We start from the raw sequence: 18240 nt of genomic DNA, 5'->3' as shown, positions 1-18240 counted from the left end.
TCTCATTGTGACAAATGTCGTGTTTCAGGAGAGGACAGTTAAAGAAGCTGACGTCACTCCAATGAATCCTCCCAAGTATGACAAGATTGAGGACATGGCCATGATGACCCATCTCAATGAAGCCTCTGTGCTGTATAACCTCAAAGAGCGTTATGCAGCATGGATGATCTACGTAAGACAATCTATCGAAGGAGAACGAGAACTATTGAAAATGACTTTACTTTCAGGAAACACAATGTTAACTGTTGAAACTCTTACGATAACTTTCAGACCTACTCTGGACTGTTCTGTGCCACTGTGAACCCCTACAAGTGGCTCCCAGTGTACGATTCTGAATGTGTAGCTGCCTATAGAGGCAAGAAACGTATGGAGGCTCCACCCCACATCTTCTCTGTCTCTGACAACGCTTATCAGTTCATGCTTTGTGGTGAGTCATTAACACAACAAAGTAGAGGATATCACTGTATGAGGTTTCTGTTGCAGTGAAACATCGTTCATTATTTTGTTTCTTATTTAACAGATAGGGAGAACCAGTCTGTCTTGATCACGTACGTTTGGTTCATTTACAATTGTTGACTTTGGTGAAGATAGTCAAATATCTTGATCAGATTCTTATAAGTCTGTGTTTATGCCTAGTGGAGAATCTGGTGCTGGAAAGACTGTGAACACCAAGCGTGTCATCCAGTACTTTGCAACAATCTCAGTTGGTGGAGAAGGGAAGAAGAGGGACACATCAAAGGTATGTTCCTGATGATTACAATTCAGGGTTCTTTACAAAAGGAACATTTTCCAAAGTCATTTTCTGATATCGCTTCTAATACTGGATTATAGGGGTCACTGGAGGATCAGATTATTGCAGCCAATCCCCTGCTGGAGGCCTACGGTAATGCCAAAACTGTGAGGAATGACAACTCTTCTCGTTTTGTAAGTATGAAACAATTTCTACACATGTGAGAGGCCTTGTTACTGATTGTCCATGAAGAGGGACATTAAGAATCCCTTTGTTACAAACAGGGTAAATTCATCAGAATCCATTTCGGCACAACTGGCAAACTGGCTAGTGCTGATATTGAGACATGTAAGTAATACCGTAATACTCCCTGTCCATACAAATTGCTCAAATTGAAAATTGGCCTAGCTGTGACTTATAAACAATATTTGTAGATCTGCTGGAGAAGTCTAGAGTGACATTCCAGCTTCCTGCTGAAAGAGGCTACCACATCTTCTTCCAGATGATGACCGGCCACAAACCTGAGCTGCTTGGTAAACAGATTGAGATGTTGCAACGTTTCACCTTCTGTTTTCATATGAAACTAAATTATTGACATTTTCAACCTTTTTTGATCACCAGATTTGGCACTCCTCACAACCAACCCCTACGACTTCCCCATGTGCAGCATGGGTCAGATCACTGTGGCCAGCATTGATGACAAAGAAGAGCTGGAAGCCACTGATGTGAGTGATCTTCACTTCAAACTGTTGAAATATATTTTGTGCAATACATGCAAAACTGCTCTTTTAAGTGCATTTTCTAAAGTGATTATGTTTTGTTGTGGACACATCTTTTGAATTCAGAATGCTATTGATATCCTGGGCTTCACAAATGAAGAAAAGATGAGCATCTACAAGATGACTGGTGCAGTGCTCCACCATGGTAGCATGAAGTTCAAGCAAAAACAGCGTGAGGAGCAGGCTGAGCCTGATGGCACAGAGGGTGAGTAGCTTGGGAACAACAGTATTAAGATAAATAGAGTTCCTAATCACATGTTTCTGTTCATATCATGATGGAAATCACTGAATTATTTTCAGAGGCTGACAAGGTTGCTTACTTGCTGGGTTTGAACTCCGCTGACATGCTGAAAGCTCTGTGCTATCCCAGAGTGAAGGTCGGAAATGAGTATGTCACCAAGGGACAGACTGTACCTCAGGTAAACATGAATTATCCACATTCAATATCCTACTATTTGAAAAAAGATTAGTTATATTAGTTCCACTAAAATAATGTATTACAGGGTTTACTCGATACAATAAAAGCCATGTAAGTGTTCAATGTTACTACTTAAAGTTTTATCAATTGAATGCTGAACCTAGGGGGGGGGGGGTCCTGTATCGATGTGAGGGTCCCTATAGAGGATGTCATATGTGTACAAATTGTAAAGCCCTCTGATGCAAATTTGTGATTGTAGGCTATAACAAATGAATTGAATTGAATCATAGATGCATTTTTGTCATTTAGGATTTTCTTTGTGTCATTTATCTCATTAGAATGACTATACAAGAACACCAATAATCTATTATTTTACATAACGGTTAATTTATCAAATCACATCGTTATTTCATTCAGGTGGGTAACTCAGTGCCTGCCCTGGCCAAGTCTATCTATGAGAAGATGTTCTTGTGGATGGTCATCCGTATCAACCAGATGTTGGACACTAAACAAGCAAGGCAGTACTACATCGGTGTCCTGGATATCGCTGGGTTTGAAATCTTTGACGTAAGCTTAAATTACAAAAATTCAACAATCAATACTTTTAATGACATAATCATTCTTATTAACAGAAAGAGGTTATGTTTCCTTGCAGTTCAACACATTGGAGCAGCTGTGCATCAACTTCACCAATGAGAAACTGCAACAGTTCTTCAACCACACCATGTTTGTCCTGGAGCAAGAGGAGTACAAGAAGGAGGGTATTGTCTGGGAGTTCATTGACTTTGGCATGGACTTAGCTGCCTGCATCGAGCTGATTGAAAGGGTAATCATTTCATTTTTTGATTGTATATAATTTCAGCCAGGAACACTATAGTCATAGATTTTAACTATTTATTGCAACAAATGGAAAGACAGTTAAACTTGACGATGATGGCTCAGCTCTTTGAATGCTCCCCGGATTAGCCAGCAGCTACCAAGCCAAAACGGGGAGCACTGAGCAACAACCCCAAAGGGTTTACAGGAATGAGCCAGAATTACATTTTTTAAATACATTTCAACCATTTCCCATTAAAGATGAACTCTGAACTAAAAAAGGGTGGAAGCTGGGCTGGAGGAGGCAAAGCTTCGCCAGCAGTACGGTCTGTAACAGCGTAGGTGTAGAATGAATCAGTGAGGAGGGAGTCATATTAAATAAACCTCCTTGAAGTGAGAGTGGGTTGTGATTGGTGTGGCCAATTGGAAGCTATGATTCAATTGGCTGGCTGTCAGCTGGTTACAGCTGGGGCGTATGACTTCCGTGTCCTGCATGAACTCTATGCTTCATTTTCCCTAATTTGACTTAATGTATCACTTTATGACAAACTTCTTCCCACTTTTTTCAAGCCCATGGGCATCTTCTCCATCCTTGAAGAGGAGTGCATGTTCCCCAAGGCAACAGATGTATCCTTCAAGAACAAGCTGTATGACCAGCATCTTGGCAAAAACAAAGCATTTGAGAAGCCAAAGCCCGCCAAAGGCAAGGCTGAGGCCCACTTCTCCCTGGTGCACTATGCTGGTACCGTGGACTACAATGTCGGTGGCTGGCTGGACAAGAACAAGGATCCACTGAATGACTCTGTCATTCAGCTCTACCAGAAATCCAACGTGAAACTGCTGCCTATTCTGTATCCACCTGTAGTTGAAGGTACGATAGTAGCTACAGTGAACCAAAACACATTGTAATGTTATAGATACTGTATATTTTGAACTGTAGCATGTGTTCAAGTACATTTTATGTCGTTCTAAAAAATATGTCCACTTCAAATTATCAACAGAGGTTGGTGGCAGCAAGAAGGGAGCCAAGAAGAAGGGTGGTTCCATGCAGACTGTGTCTTCACAGTTTAGGGTAAGGTTTGACATTGCAAACGTATCTTATGTGTCTTAGTTTATACTCAAACTCACAGTTGTTACATCTGGATCTACAGGAGAACTTGGGCAAGCTGATGACTAACTTGAGGGCCACCCATCCTCACTTTGTGCGCTGCCTGATTCCCAATGAGTCAAAGACTCCAGGTACATAGAGAACACAATCTCAAGAGTCTTTGAGGAGTGGTTTTATTTTTTTGGTATGGTTCACATAGTTCTAAAGATTAAAAAAATGTCTTTTTTACAGGATTGATGGAGAACTTCCTGGTCATCCACCAGCTCAGGTGTAACGGTGTGCTGGAGGGTATCAGAATCTGCAGGAAAGGTTTCCCCAGCAGAATTATCTATGCTGACTTCAAGCAGAGGTATCAATGGATATTTTTCATGGAATGTTAATGTGGACTATTGAAATAAAAAGGTCACAAAATGACCATTAACTCTCTCATAAAAGGTACAAGGTGCTGAATGCCAGTGTCATTCCCGAGGGCCACTTCATTGACAACAAGAAGGCTTCAGAGAAGCTGCTTGGGTCAATTGATGTCCCACATGATGAGTACAAATTTGGACACACCAAGGTAAGCACTTTCCTTTCCTTATTTAACCAAAGAATAATTACCAAGGAGGTTAAGTTGTTTAGTCCAGTATGTAGTATGATTGTTGTTTGCATCTTTTTGTCTGTCTGTCTACGGCTAATCTCACATTCTGCTGGACCCATCAGCCAGTTTTTTTTAATGCTAATTTATGACTGTATGCTCAAGGACCGAGGTCGTGGTTCCAGTGGTTACTCCTCACTACTGTTAACCTGCCGGTTGTGGCCACAAGTGATCAACAATTGCTTCAGTTTGGACTCTTCAATCAAACATTACAGCAATGATCATATACGGACAGGGCTAGAGACTAAAGGCGTCCTGTTGTTGCAGTAAATCGCAGTCATCTTCGCAAATGAAAAACTCAATTGAGCGTGGACTCAGGCAGAGCGTGTCTTCTCATGTCAGCAGGAGGACATTTCGTTAGTTGTTAGCTGTTAGCAGATGACAGCCGATAACACATTTTTTAGCTGCGATTCTGGGACAGCTGCATAGATAAAAATGACAGCATATGTATGTGTGAGTGAAAAATGCATCCGACACAGGTTGGGTCATTTCAATAAGTAATTGTTGTATTTATTCAATCAACCATTACAGAAGTCGTTGTTGCAGATATGCTGAGTTTTAGATGATGTGAAGTATTCACTTCCTCAGTTCATCCTACCTGTAATGTATTTGTTGTTTGTTTAGGTCTTCTTCAAGGCCGGTCTGCTGGGTACCCTTGAGGAGATGAGAGATGAAAAACTGGCATCACTGGTCACCATGACTCAGGCTTTGTGCCGTGCTTACCTCATGAGAAAGGAGTTTGTGAAGATGACAGCGACGAGGCATGTTGAAAATAACTCATTCTGAATGACGGTATGAAAAATCACAAACAACATTGTCCATAACAGCTACTTCTTGTCTGCAGAGAAGCCGTCTATTCCATCCAGTACAATATCCGCTCATTCATGAATGTGAAACACTGGCCATGGATGAAGGTGTACTACAAGATCAAGCCTCTGCTGAAGTCTGCTGAAACTGAGAAGGAGCTGGCAAACATGAAGGAGAACTATGATAAGATGAAAACTGACTTGGCTACTGCCCTGTCCAAGAAGAAGGAGCTGGAGGAGAAGATGGTTTCCCTTCTGCAGGAGAAAAATGATCTGCAGCTGCAAATAGCATCTGTGAGTACACATCAACAGACAGTTGTGCTTTTTCATGTTGTTCATTGTTGGTGTGCTGACATCTATTTTCATTAAATGGATTAGGAAGGAGATAATCTCTCAGATGCTGAGGAGAGATGTGAGGGTCTTATCAAGGGCAAGATTCAGATGGAGGCCAAACTCAAAGAGACAACTGAGAGACTGGAGGATGAAGAGGAAATCAATGCTGAGCTCACTGCCAAAAAGAGAAAGCTGGAGGATGAATGCTCTGAGCTCAAGAAGGATATTGATGACCTGGAGCTTACCTTGGCCAAAGTGGAGAAGGAGAAACATGCCACTGAGAACAAGGTTTGTAAATAATAATCTGACCATCATATCAAGTAAAATGATAATGATCAGCGCTTATTCACGAGATCTTTCTTGCACACTTAGGTCAAGAACCTGACCGAGGAGATGGCCTCTCAGGATGAGAGCCTTGCTAAGTTGACCAAGGAAAAGAAAGCCCTTCAGGAGGCTCATCAGCAGACTCTTGATGACCTGCAGGCAGAGGAAGACAAAGTCAACACTCTGACCAAGGCCAAGACCAAGCTTGAGCAGCAAGTGGATGATGTAAGTTTACAAATACACTCTGATTGAAGAAGAAAAATTGTTCTTGGTCGTGATGATTACAATGTGAACAAATATTATTTGTTCAGCTTGAGGGTTCTCTGGAGCAAGAGAAGAAGCTGCGTATGGACCTTGAGAGAGCCAAGAGGAAGCTCGAGGGTGATCTGAAGCTGGCCCAGGAATCCATTATGGATCTTGAGAATGAAAAGCAGCAGTCTGATGAGAAAATTAAAAAGTAATGTACTTTTTTGAATTTGTACAACAACCATTCTTTTGAAAATGAATGTCAACTGCATGAACTATATGTATTTTATCTTTAATTCTCACAGGAAGGACTTTGAAACCAGTCAGCTCCTTAGCAAGATTGAAGATGAGCAGTCAATGGGTGCTCAGCTTCAGAAGAAGATCAAGGAGCTTCAGGTGACATATTTTGTTACAGAAAACATTATTGCACCCATTTCCTAATGTGTGTATCAAAAGTGAAAGTTTACTGAAAGAAATTACACCTACATTCAACAGGCCCGCATTGAGGAACTGGAGGAAGAGATTGAGGCTGAGCGTGCTGCTCGTGCCAAGGTGGAGAAGCAGAGAGCTGACCTCTCCAGGGAACTTGAGGAGATCAGTGAGAGGCTGGAGGAGGCTGGTGGTGCCACCTCTGCTCAGATTGAGATGAACAAGAAGCGTGAGGCTGAGTTCCAGAAGCTCCGTCGAGACCTTGAGGAGTCCACTCTGCAGCATGAATCCACTGCTGCTGCTCTTCGCAAGAAGCAGGCTGACAGCGTTGCTGAGCTGGGAGAGCAGATTGACAACCTCCAGCGTGTTAAGCAGAAGCTTGAGAAGGAAAAGAGTGAATACAAGATGGAGATCGATGACCTCTCCAGCAACATGGAGGCTGTGGCTAAAGCAAAGGTACACAATGCATTACATGTTATTTTAGTACCCAAATTAATGTCGATAACAATCCATTTAATATTTTGAATGAAATCTGATCAATGATGTCATCTCTCTTTTACTCATTAGGGAAATCTTGAAAAGATGTGCCGTACTCTTGAGGACCAATATAGCGAACTGAAGACCAAGAATGATGAAAATGTTCGTCAGATCAATGACACAAGTTCACATAAAGCCCGTCTCCTGACAGAAAATGGTATCTACAAGTTATCATTGAAGGTTTTGTTGTGCATGTTATTGAGAAACGTAAGATGAACTTATGTATCATGACATTTTTCACACAAGGTGAGTTCAGCCGTCAAATTGAAGAGAAAGAAGCCCTTGTCTCCCAGCTGACCAGAGGCAAACAGGCCTTCACACAGCAGATTGAGGAAATGAAGAGACAGATTGAAGAGGAGGTTAAGGTAAGAAACCATTAAGTAAGTGTACATTGGAATTATCCGAGTTGGAATTTAGAAATCTTGTAAATTCATGAATCATTTTAATAAACAGGCCAAGAATGCTCTTGCCCATGGACTGCAATCAGCTCGCCATGACTGTGATCTGCTGAGGGAGCAGTTTGAGGAGGAGCAGGAGGCCAAGGCTGAGCTGCAGCGTGGAATGTCCAAGGCCAACAGTGAGGTGGCTCAGTGGAGATCTAAGTATGAGACTGATGCTATTCAGCGCACTGAGGAGCTTGAGGAATCCAAGTGAGTAACATTCAAACAATTAGATAGCCAATTCAGAAGTTTAGCATTTTAGGGATTCTCAACTGGCAAATGCCTTGCTTGTATCAATAATTGAATTTAAATGCATTTATATACACTACATGCAGTTAATATCATATTTTGCGGCAAACATTTTAGATTACAGCACTGCTTGCATGTGTTTATCAAAGGTCTCAGATGATGTATTTGTTTGTATTTCATACATTCAAAAATATCTGGAAAAAGGTTTTTGTAACAATTTGTATTTCACTGAGTGACACATTCTTTTTCAAACAGGAAAAAGCTTGCCCAGCGCCTTCAGGAGGCTGAGGAGCAGATTGAGGCAGTGAATTCCAAGTGTGCTTCTCTTGAGAAAACCAAACAGAGGCTCCAGAGTGAGGTGGAGGACCTCATGATTGATGTGGAGAGAGCCAACAGTCTCGCAGCCAACCTTGACAAGAAGCAGAGGAACTTTGACAAGGTAGCATTGTTCACTTTGTGTGGCCAAGCCATACAAACAATAACATAGATATATATATATATATATATATATATATATATACATATATACATATATATATATTTGTCTTCATAGTGCTACACAACCAACTGAACTGTAGTAATTGTGCTATTCAGGTGTTGGCAGAGTGGAAACAGAAGTATGAGGAGGGTCAGGCAGAGCTTGAGGGAGCACAGAAGGAGGCTCGTTCTCTCAGCACTGAGCTGTTCAAGATGAAGAACTCTTATGAGGAAACTCTGGATCACCTGGAAACCATGAAGCGTGAAAACAAGAACCTGCAACGTGAGTTCAACATAATGTAAAATGTTCATTGTATTCAACATGTGTATGTGTTAGAATACAGTATTTATATTTACACTTCAAGGCTTAACAATATTGAACAAATGTATCTATCTGCAGAGGAGATCTCAGATCTGACTGAACAGATTGGTGAGACTGGCAAGAGCATCCATGAGCTGGAGAAGTCCAAGAAGCAGGTGGAGACAGAGAAGTGTGAGATCCAGACAGCTCTTGAAGAGGCTGAGGTACATATTTTATTCCTGGAGAGATCTTCTGAAACAATTTGCAAATAGTAACAAAAAGCATAAATGGATTGAAGGCAGTGATGAATATTTCATTCTTTGATATCGTCAGGGAACTCTGGAACACGAAGAGTCTAAGATCCTGCGTATCCAGTTGGAGCTCAACCAGATCAAGGGTGAGGTGGACAGGAAGCTGGCAGAGAAAGATGAGGAGATGGAGCAGATCAAGAGGAACAGCCAGAGAGTGATTGACTCCATGCAGAGCACTCTGGACTCTGAGGTCAGGAGCAGGAACGATGCCCTGAGGATCAAGAAGAAGATGGAGGGAGACCTGAATGAGATGGAGGTCCAGCTGAGCCACGCCAATCGCCAGGCTGCTGAGTCCCAGAAGCAGCTGAGGAATGTGCAGGCACAGTTTAAGGTATTGTAAGACACAGAGTTGTTCCACAGTCTACGGTCAGTACAGGGACATTTTGGCATTCATGGGAATATTTTCATGATATTCTTTCACTAGGATGCACAACTGCACCTTGATGATGCTCTTAGAGCCCAGGAAGACTTCAAGGAACAAGCTGCCATGGTGGATCGCAGGAACGGTCTCATGACTGCTGAAATTGAGGAACTTAGAGCTGCTCTGGAGCAGACAGAGAGAAGCCGCAAAATTGCAGAGCAGGAGCTGGTGGACGCCAGTGAGCGTGTTGGACTTCTGCACTCTCAGGTGAACAAACTCCTTTAATTTCTGCAATAATTCAATGATGAGATTTACTGTAATGTAAAAATCAGACATGTGATAATTTAACTGAGTAAATCATTTTATCTTTTAGAACACAAGCCTCATGAACACCAAGAAGAAGCTTGAGGCTGATCTGGTCCAGGTCCAGGGTGAAGTGGATGACACTGTTCAGGAAGCAAGGAATGCAGAGGAGAAGGCCAAGAAGGCCATCACTGATGTAGGTTTAAACTTTGTTCTTACTTTAACTCCAATTTTTTTAAAGACATTGCTAAATAACATGTTATGCTGTCTCCTCTAGGCTGCTATGATGGCTGAAGAGCTGAAGAAGGAGCAGGACACTAGTGCTCACCTGGAGAGGATGAAGAAGAACCTGGAGGTTGGTGTCAAGGACCTGCAGCACCGCCTGGATGAGGCTGAGAACCTGGCCATGAAGGGTGGCAAGAAGCAGCTCCAGAAACTTGAGTCTAGGGTAAGAAAGTCATGTTAAGGTTTACAAAGCTGAAGCAAGACATTGAAACAATATGGAAACTTAATTATTTTCTTATTGTGTTTTGAAGGTACGTGAGCTGGAGACAGAGGTTGAGGCTGAGCAGAGACGTGGAGTAGATGCTGTTAAGGGTGTCCGCAAATATGAGAGGAGAGTGAAGGAGCTCACCTATCAGGTACAGGCACTTTGACAGTTAAAATGTGCAGGACAAAATTATCCAATATACTTACCATTAAAGACATTTTAACTTGCACATCTACATTGTCTATTACAGACTGAAGAGGACAAGAAAAATGGTGCCAGGCTGCAGGATCTGGTTGACAAATTGCAACTCAAGGTGAAGGCCTACAAGAGGCAGTCTGAGGAAGCGGTAAGGACAAAGCATTTATTTTAAACAATGCAAACGTAATACTATTATACAGTGGCGGGCAGTGCATTTTATTCCTGGCCCTTCACTGCTGTCCTGTAGCTGAAATGCCACCTTATAACCTCATGATGGTGCCACTGCTACAGTTATTATTTGCTTCTAGGGCTGTGACTATATACGTATTCGTATTAAACCGTTCGGTACGAGGTTTACAAACCGAATAAGACGTTTGAATAATACTAGTGCATTTGGAAAATGCAGAAGCTTGAATTGTGGGAAATATAATGTTTTCTGCGCTCATGCAGTGGTTCTCAACTGGTCTGGCTGTGGGACTCACCATCACCCCTTAATGACAAGCCTCGACTTATTTTCTCTTTTGGAGACTGTCTTATGATTTTAAATATTTTCATAAATTATAATACATGTAGTGTATTTGAGAAAAAATATTTAAATTATAAAATAGCTGTAACTTTGTGATTCTGCTTAGGCCAGCAGAGAAGGCCTTGCAGGCCCTGACAGCCCACCACTACTATTATAATTATTTCATGTACACTGGACATTTGACCTTTTTAAACATTTATATATATTTTTCTATGCTGTATTTTTCTTGTATTCCAGGAGGAGCAGGCCAACGTTCATCTGTCCAAGTGCAGGAAGGTCCAGCATGAGCTGGAGGAGGCTGAGGAGCGTGCTGACATTGCAGAGTCCCAGGTCAACAAGCTGAGAGCAAAGAGCCGTGACTCTGGCAAGGTAACTATATGTCAGTTTAGTGAAAAATCACCAAAATGTTAATCATCATTCTTTGATATATCTGTCAATATGTTAGAGCAGATTATTTACAGTATTATATTGACCTTAAATTCAAAGACTATAAAATTAACTGATCAAAATGTTTGTCCCCTTAAGTTTATTAAAACTCACACAAACCATTTATTTGTTTTTTACAGGGAAAAGAAGTCGCTGAATAAAGCATATTGAATGTTTCATTGTGTTGAATCATAAAATATGATGTAATTCATGCTGAAACAATAAAGGTTTAGTTGGTGATCTGAAATTCTGTCTGTAATAGTTGTATCACTTGATGTGAGATTTGGATAATACATTTTTATTCTTAGGGCATGGAAATATTCCAAATAAGCTTTAAGGGTAACCAAGATTTTTACAGTCGTTAACTAACACCAAGTAATTTTGTTGGTGCAAAATAAAATAAACTGTTGATAATTTATACAACAATTAACATTGTTAAAGCCCCTTGAGATGGGATCACTGTAGCAATTGTAACTTACAAAGTTGTTCGCCAACCAGTGACCACAAATGCTCAAAACGTCCTTAATATTTGAGGTGAAGGTGGTATTGGCAGCTGACAAGGAAACAAACAAAAGTGTCACTTAAGTCACTTTAATCCTAACCTGGACAACAGGAACAGTAATAGATACATTAATTGCATAATCTAAGACGGGCTCTCACTTGCTATTTTTGGAAGCCACAGGAAGTACTAGACAGCCTGATGAATCTTGTATACTCATATTTGGCTCTGATCAGAGAGCAGTCAGCCGCACTTGTTCACAAAATCAACAAATGGTGTCACTATATATAAAATCAAATATATATATATATATACATATATATATATATATATATATATATATATATATATATATATATATATATATATATATATATATATACACAGTATATGAACCAGACCCTCCTCAAAAACAGTGTGCAGGCACATACATTTAATTAAACATATATTCAAAGATGAATATTAATTGGTTGGAAGTGTGATGTGAATGACTTGGGGACACCTTATTTTCAAAGAAAATTTTATTCAGAATTTAAATAATTCTTAATAACAAGGATTTTTTTCAGATTGCAAACTACAAAACCATGTCACTTTTTTTGGTGACAATTTAGAGTGTTTTTCACACTGCAAGTTCAACACTATTGCCCGTGACATTTAAAAATATTGTTGCTCAACAACTGGTATGAGGTTGACATTCAATATGCACTGCAAGGAGCCAAAAATGGACTTGAAGCTGTCTGCAGAGTCAGCAGAAGTGTTAATAGCTTGACATATGAGTGTGAAAAGCAGACATATCGCTTACACGAAACAAAAATAGTATACATTTTCCAGTATTTATTTCTTGTGAAACTAAACAGTACTGCTGAAAAGTTTTTTTTCTCCATTTAGTATTTTTTAATCAAACAAATTAAACAACCTGTGAGATAGATTAGAATACATGTTTGTCCTAAAATTTAAGTTGTCTATTGTAAGTGGGGATTATCACAAATTAAGGATGTGCCTTTACTGACGGAGACCTGAAACCTGAACCATGAGATGGACATACCAGCAACAAGTGTCACTCACATAGGCAACAGCTGTGAAACTTACCATATTTGGCATGTGTCCCAGATTTAACTTCTGCTTTGTAAGCAACACAAGGTTCAACACAAGGATTCCATTGCCACTCTGTGAGTGTGGTAGAAGACCTATAAAGTACATGTTTGTGGTGAATTGATCTATGCTTTAGACCACAGTAGTCCAAATGTACACTACTGTTATACAACATGATGTAATAGAGCAATATGTTATAATAATTCAACATGCTGATATTCATTGTTTCCTATTTTACCTACAAAACTTAGATTAGGTATGCACAACAAATATTAACTAATTCCACATAGGATGAAAGTACAGATCAATTTCATTACCTTAGCATAAAAGTGGAATTAACACAGATAAGTAACTCCCCACTATGAGTAGAGTCAGTCAACAGCAGTGGTGTATAAAGTACTCAAAAGCCATACTTGAGTAAAAGTAAAGATACCTTACTGGAAAACTACTCCAGTAAAAAGTCACCTATTAGAATACTACTTGAGTAAAAGTCTTAAAGTATCTGATATTTATTGTACTTAAGTACAAAAGTACTTAAGTATCAAAAGTAATTTTCTGACATTAAATGTACATCATAACCTGAACATTAAATGAATATCATAACCTGTTCATTGAAAGTAAAAGTAAATGCTGTTCATAAAAAAGCAAAGGGTCAGAATTTTGAGAATGATGAAGTTTATTCTTTTAAGTGCTGTGGCACCATGACCAAGGACATGGAGCTGTGTTGAACATAATTGGGTTGGCTGTGATCCATCCAGCAGCAACAATGTTCAACATAATTTGTAAATTATTTGCCTTGTAAACTCCTATGGGTCTGATTTGAACACAATAGGCAAAAGGTTTTGCTCAAGCTGAATCTGTAATTGGGCGACTGCTACCATCATAACTCCATCTGATCATCCACAACATGACTCAAATATCAAAACATGATCAATACTAAAGCAGCACCGAAAGTAACCCAGTCATTACTTGAAACTGAAAAATGTCCTGTTCATCTTCAAAAGAAGTTGGTTTTCAAAATTGCGAGAATTCCGTCTCGCTTTTCTTGGGCTGAAGACTAGTCCTGCGATGCTAAATAGCCTTTCACAGGCCGCTGAGGCAGGTAGAGGTGTGTTCAGCGTCACAGACAGCTTGCGCAGCTGCGAAGGATTTCCCTAATGCTAACGCTAATGCTAATGCTGCGCTCTCTCGGCTCCCGTCAATCCTATGGTGTGGTGGCTAGCTATAGCTAACGTTAGCCAACTAGTGCAGCACAACTGTCGTGTTGACAGTTGTGCTCCTCAGCTCACTAACTCGCTAGCGATCCACGGGTGTTGGTCTTCGTCACCACCGTCGTTTGTTGCGGGAGTAGCAGGTGCTTCCATTTCTGCTTCCATCATGAAATCAGTCATCGTAGAGTGGAATTCTACTCATAGTCGCCCGCTAGCTTATAGCATGTAGCATCCTGGGCATCACTGGGAATCAAAACACCGCGGCTTTGAGAGCACTTGTTTGCAATTCAATTCAATCCACCACAGTCCCCGACGCTGCTCTCATGATTCATTTTTTTCTAAAGATGGATTTGATTTTGTAGCGAGTAACGAAGGTTTCAGGGGAAATGTATCGGACTAAAAGTATCAGTTTTCTTTGCAAAATGTAGTGAAGTAAAAGTAAAAGTCAACAGAAATATAAGTAGTAAAGTAAAGTACAGATACCCAAAAAACTACTTAAGTACAGAAACGAAGTATTTCTACTTCGTTACTATACACCACTGGTCAACAGGTGGCAGCAATTGAGGATCTAAGCTAAGGGATCCTCTGAAATAGACAGAGAAAGGTTGCGAAGTATTTGAGCAGCTGATGATGCTAGTGAGTGCATGCAAACATTCCTTGACAAATTCACAAATCAAATAATATATTCCCATCAGTCGTGTGATGATTAAAGTGACTCATCACAACCTGGAAGTTTTTGCTGAGGACCTGCAGCACTGCCTGGATGAGGCTGAGAAGAGTGGCAAGAAGTACATTCATAAACTAAAGTGTTTGTTTACATAGATATTCAAAACACAAAATAAATCAAACCGGAAAACGCTAAAAACATGAAGATATGCAAATCCACGTCATATCAAAAACTGATGAAAAATATTGCCAGGCTGAAAGATCTGGTAGTTAGCTGAGAGGGAAGGCCTATTAGAACATAATGCGGGAGCAGCAAGAGCTCCCTATCATGCTCTTGAGGATTAAACGCTGTGCTCAGCACACAACCTTGACAGATCTGGAACCGCTCGAGTTATGACAATTATGGGACCTAAAAATGGGATTAAACGAAAAGGTTGAGAAATCCTCACCTACATGTACCAACTTCTTGAAATCTTTCTTGAACAGGGAAAGAAGGCAAATGAAAAGCCCATTCTGGCTCAAGTGCTGTTTTAACAATGAAATGGTCTAACAGGTGTAATTTTAACCACATTGTTTCCCCTGAGCAACATATTCAGAATGATATCAGAGCATTTTTCAGAGCAATATGAAAAAAAAACTTGACACAAAAAAATCTGCATTTCTCAAAAATAATGATTGCTCCCAATATCCAAACATTCCGGGCTCTCCTCAATCATCATCAGAAACCGACGTCCCTTCACGTGACGCTTCAGAGGAAAGGACGTCTCATGTCTGTTAAAACATATCTCCTTGCATCTTCTCTCCTCGCATGGTTTCCTCTCTCCATTTGTGTCTGTACATGATCACTGTACAGAGTTGTTTTCTGGTCAGGGCCGTTTTCAGCGAACATTCCAATAAAAATACACTTTAAATATTGATTAAAAAAAAGATTGTATGCTTTCAGTTGATTTAATGGTGTTAAACTACTACTTATATTAATAAAGACACAGTTATCATCACTGTCAGAGTGGAGATGTTTTCTCTGTAGTCTGCTACCTGTTAAACAAACTGCACACATTCACGGATGAAGACACTGCACACAAGTCCCCAATAGACTGAATCACTTTAGAAAATCTTTACTTTTTGAGCCGTTAAATGTTAACCAAATTAGTTTGGTGTTCTTTATGCTTTTAAAACATTCATTTATCTGTTTATTATTTATTATTTATGTGACCTGTGATTTAATTTGTACATTTTAAGTCCACAAATGTTATGCTTTGTGGCACTCAGCACAGTGGTCAGTTTTTGAACACCACAATGTATTGAATTAATACAAATACTGTGAACAAACACTTTTTGACTCTTTAAGACTATGTTTTCCAATTCTGTTACACATACATCATGTAGCAATCACACAAAGTTGTATTGTAGAGGGGAGCACGCCAGAGTCCTATGCAATTATTCACAGCTTCACTAAATACCGCAGAGTGTCCTCCTTTTTGGTGTTATGGATATGGTCACCCTATACTTCCAGGAGAGGTGGAGATCGCAATATTTTTTTCACCGAAAACCGAAACAACTGTGTCTGCCTAATTTGTCATGAGACTGTTGCCTTGTTTAAGGAATATAATGTAAAGAGACACTACGAGACCAAACGTGCTAATGCTACAACAAGCTATCAGAGAGCGTCCGTGCTAGAAAAGTGAAGCAACTCCAAGATAACTTGGCCACACAGCAGCGGCCCTTTTCACATGAAAACATCATCAAAGTAAGCTATGAAGTGGCCGTGGTAATTGCTAAACATGACAAATCTTTTACGGAAGGTGAGTTTATCAAAGACTGTGTTATGAAAATAGCAGAAAACATAATTGCCCCGAGAAGAAGACAGAGTTTGCTAATGTTTGCCTGGCTCGTAACACTGAAGAGCTATCATCAGATACGAAGAGACAACTTGATTTGCCTGTTTCATGTGTGTTGAACTTAAATGTGACAACTTTTCATTACCCTCACTAAGTCATATTTAAGATTGTCTTGAGGTGAGAATATTGATCGGTTTCTAGGTAATTAGCTTTTAGATGGCTTGTTCTTTGTGTTATCTGACTTTCAAGATGTGAAAGAAAGGCAGAATAGTTGTTGAGATTTGTTCACACATGAATGCTTACATTTGGTTACATTGCTATTTGCTGTCATTGAAAATAAAATGATGAAATAACAATATATGTATAGGCTACTTGTATTGTTTAAAATAATGTCAGCAGGGACTGTTGGCCCTTGGGCATTTTCACATTATCAAATCTGGCCCCCTTTGAAAAATGTTTCGACACCCCTACATAACTATGTCACCAGGGGACTATAATCCCATACAAGGGCTGGGTAACTGCATTGAACAAATCAACAACTGGATGTGCCAGAATTTTCTTCAATTAAACAAAGATAAAACAGAAGTAATTGTTTTCGGTACCAAGGATGAACAATTGAAAATCACCGCTCAGCTTCAGTCACTGATGTTAAAACCCACAAACCAAGCCAGAAATCTAGGTGTAGTTATGGATTCAGACCTCAACCTGAACAGCCATATCAAGACAATTACAAAATCAGCCTACTATCACCTGAAGAATATATCAAGGATTAGAGGACTTATGTCTCAACAGGATTTGGAAAAACTTGTCCACGCATTTATCTTCAGCAGACTGGACTACTGTAACGGTGTGTTTACAGGTCTCTGTAAAAAGTCCGTCAGGAAGCTGCAGCTGATTCAGAACGCTGCAGCTCGAGTCCTCACTAAGACCAGGAGGGTGGATCACATCACTCCAGTTCTGATGTCTTTGCACTGGCTTCCTGTCCAACAAAGAATTGACTTTAAAATCCTGCTGTTGGTTTACAAAGCACTGAATGGTTTAGGGCCAAAATACATCTCTGATCTGCTGCTACCTTATGAACCATCCCGACCCCTCAGGTCGTCTGGGACCGGTCTACTATCTGTTCCCAGAGTCAGAACTAAACATGGAGAAGCAGCGTTCAGTTTTTCTGCTCCACATATCTGGAACAAAGTCCCAGAAAGCTGCAGGTCTGCTGAGACCCTCAGCTCATTTAAATCAAGATTGAAGACTTTTCTGTTTGCTGCTGCCTTTAATTGAACCACATTCAATTCATATATTAATCAATTTCCTGCATTTCTGCATTTTACTACTGTATTTTATTTCTTACACTGTTTTTTTAATGTTTTAATGAATGTTCTTAATTGTTTTTAAATCTCCTTTTCTTTTGCCTTATGTTTTGATGCTTTTAATGGTTTTATGTGAAGCATTTTGAATTACCTTGTTGTTGAAATGTGCTATACAAATAAACTCGCCTTGCCTTGCCTTGCCCTTGCTTAGGACAATGACCGCTGTAGTCAACTTGGATTTGTGGCAGCTGCAATGGAATCCAATGGTGGCCCTGAGTAACAGTAAAAATACATGTCTAAATATGTCAAAACGTCCACAGGTGTCAATGTCTCAAAGCATTCCTGCAGCATAATCCACTGCTACATGTGTGGATTATTTTTG

General features: G+C 40.0%; 1 protein-coding gene across 1 annotated transcript in view; it reads left to right on the top strand.

The window, feature by feature from the left end:
• LOC306775275 (myosin heavy chain, fast skeletal muscle-like) overlaps positions 1 to 18240 on the top strand; it is a 39273-nt gene that overhangs the window by 266 nt on the left and 20767 nt on the right. Inside the window, exons 2-38 of the mRNA XM_079265596.1 lie at positions 29 to 172; positions 271 to 427; positions 521 to 548; positions 637 to 739; positions 832 to 924; positions 1015 to 1078; positions 1165 to 1263; positions 1352 to 1455; positions 1576 to 1714; positions 1810 to 1928; positions 2345 to 2494; positions 2583 to 2753; positions 3314 to 3614; positions 3745 to 3815; positions 3895 to 3982; positions 4083 to 4200; positions 4287 to 4410; positions 5113 to 5249; positions 5333 to 5588; positions 5673 to 5915; positions 6000 to 6176; positions 6263 to 6408; positions 6503 to 6593; positions 6693 to 7082; positions 7194 to 7320; positions 7410 to 7528; positions 7617 to 7813; positions 8108 to 8291; positions 8447 to 8612; positions 8730 to 8854; positions 8964 to 9272; positions 9366 to 9569; positions 9676 to 9801; positions 9883 to 10053; positions 10142 to 10246; positions 10346 to 10441; positions 11057 to 11188. Of these exons, the coding sequence (XP_079121722.1) occupies positions 29 to 172; positions 271 to 427; positions 521 to 548; positions 637 to 739; positions 832 to 924; positions 1015 to 1078; positions 1165 to 1263; positions 1352 to 1455; positions 1576 to 1714; positions 1810 to 1928; positions 2345 to 2494; positions 2583 to 2753; positions 3314 to 3614; positions 3745 to 3815; positions 3895 to 3982; positions 4083 to 4200; positions 4287 to 4410; positions 5113 to 5249; positions 5333 to 5588; positions 5673 to 5915; positions 6000 to 6176; positions 6263 to 6408; positions 6503 to 6593; positions 6693 to 7082; positions 7194 to 7320; positions 7410 to 7528; positions 7617 to 7813; positions 8108 to 8291; positions 8447 to 8612; positions 8730 to 8854; positions 8964 to 9272; positions 9366 to 9569; positions 9676 to 9801; positions 9883 to 10053; positions 10142 to 10246; positions 10346 to 10441; positions 11057 to 11188 (5574 nt within the window). The remainder of the gene's footprint in view (positions 1 to 28; positions 173 to 270; positions 428 to 520; positions 549 to 636; positions 740 to 831; positions 925 to 1014; positions 1079 to 1164; positions 1264 to 1351; positions 1456 to 1575; positions 1715 to 1809; positions 1929 to 2344; positions 2495 to 2582; positions 2754 to 3313; positions 3615 to 3744; positions 3816 to 3894; positions 3983 to 4082; positions 4201 to 4286; positions 4411 to 5112; positions 5250 to 5332; positions 5589 to 5672; positions 5916 to 5999; positions 6177 to 6262; positions 6409 to 6502; positions 6594 to 6692; positions 7083 to 7193; positions 7321 to 7409; positions 7529 to 7616; positions 7814 to 8107; positions 8292 to 8446; positions 8613 to 8729; positions 8855 to 8963; positions 9273 to 9365; positions 9570 to 9675; positions 9802 to 9882; positions 10054 to 10141; positions 10247 to 10345; positions 10442 to 11056; positions 11189 to 18240) is intronic.

Source organism: Melanostigma gelatinosum (genome assembly GCF_949748355.1).
Source record: "Melanostigma gelatinosum genome assembly, chromosome: 1".
Lineage (NCBI taxonomy): Eukaryota > Metazoa > Chordata > Actinopteri > Perciformes > Zoarcidae > Melanostigma > Melanostigma gelatinosum.
The sequence above is the reverse complement of the archived record's forward strand: the minus strand, read 5'-3'. Positions and strand labels throughout refer to the sequence as shown.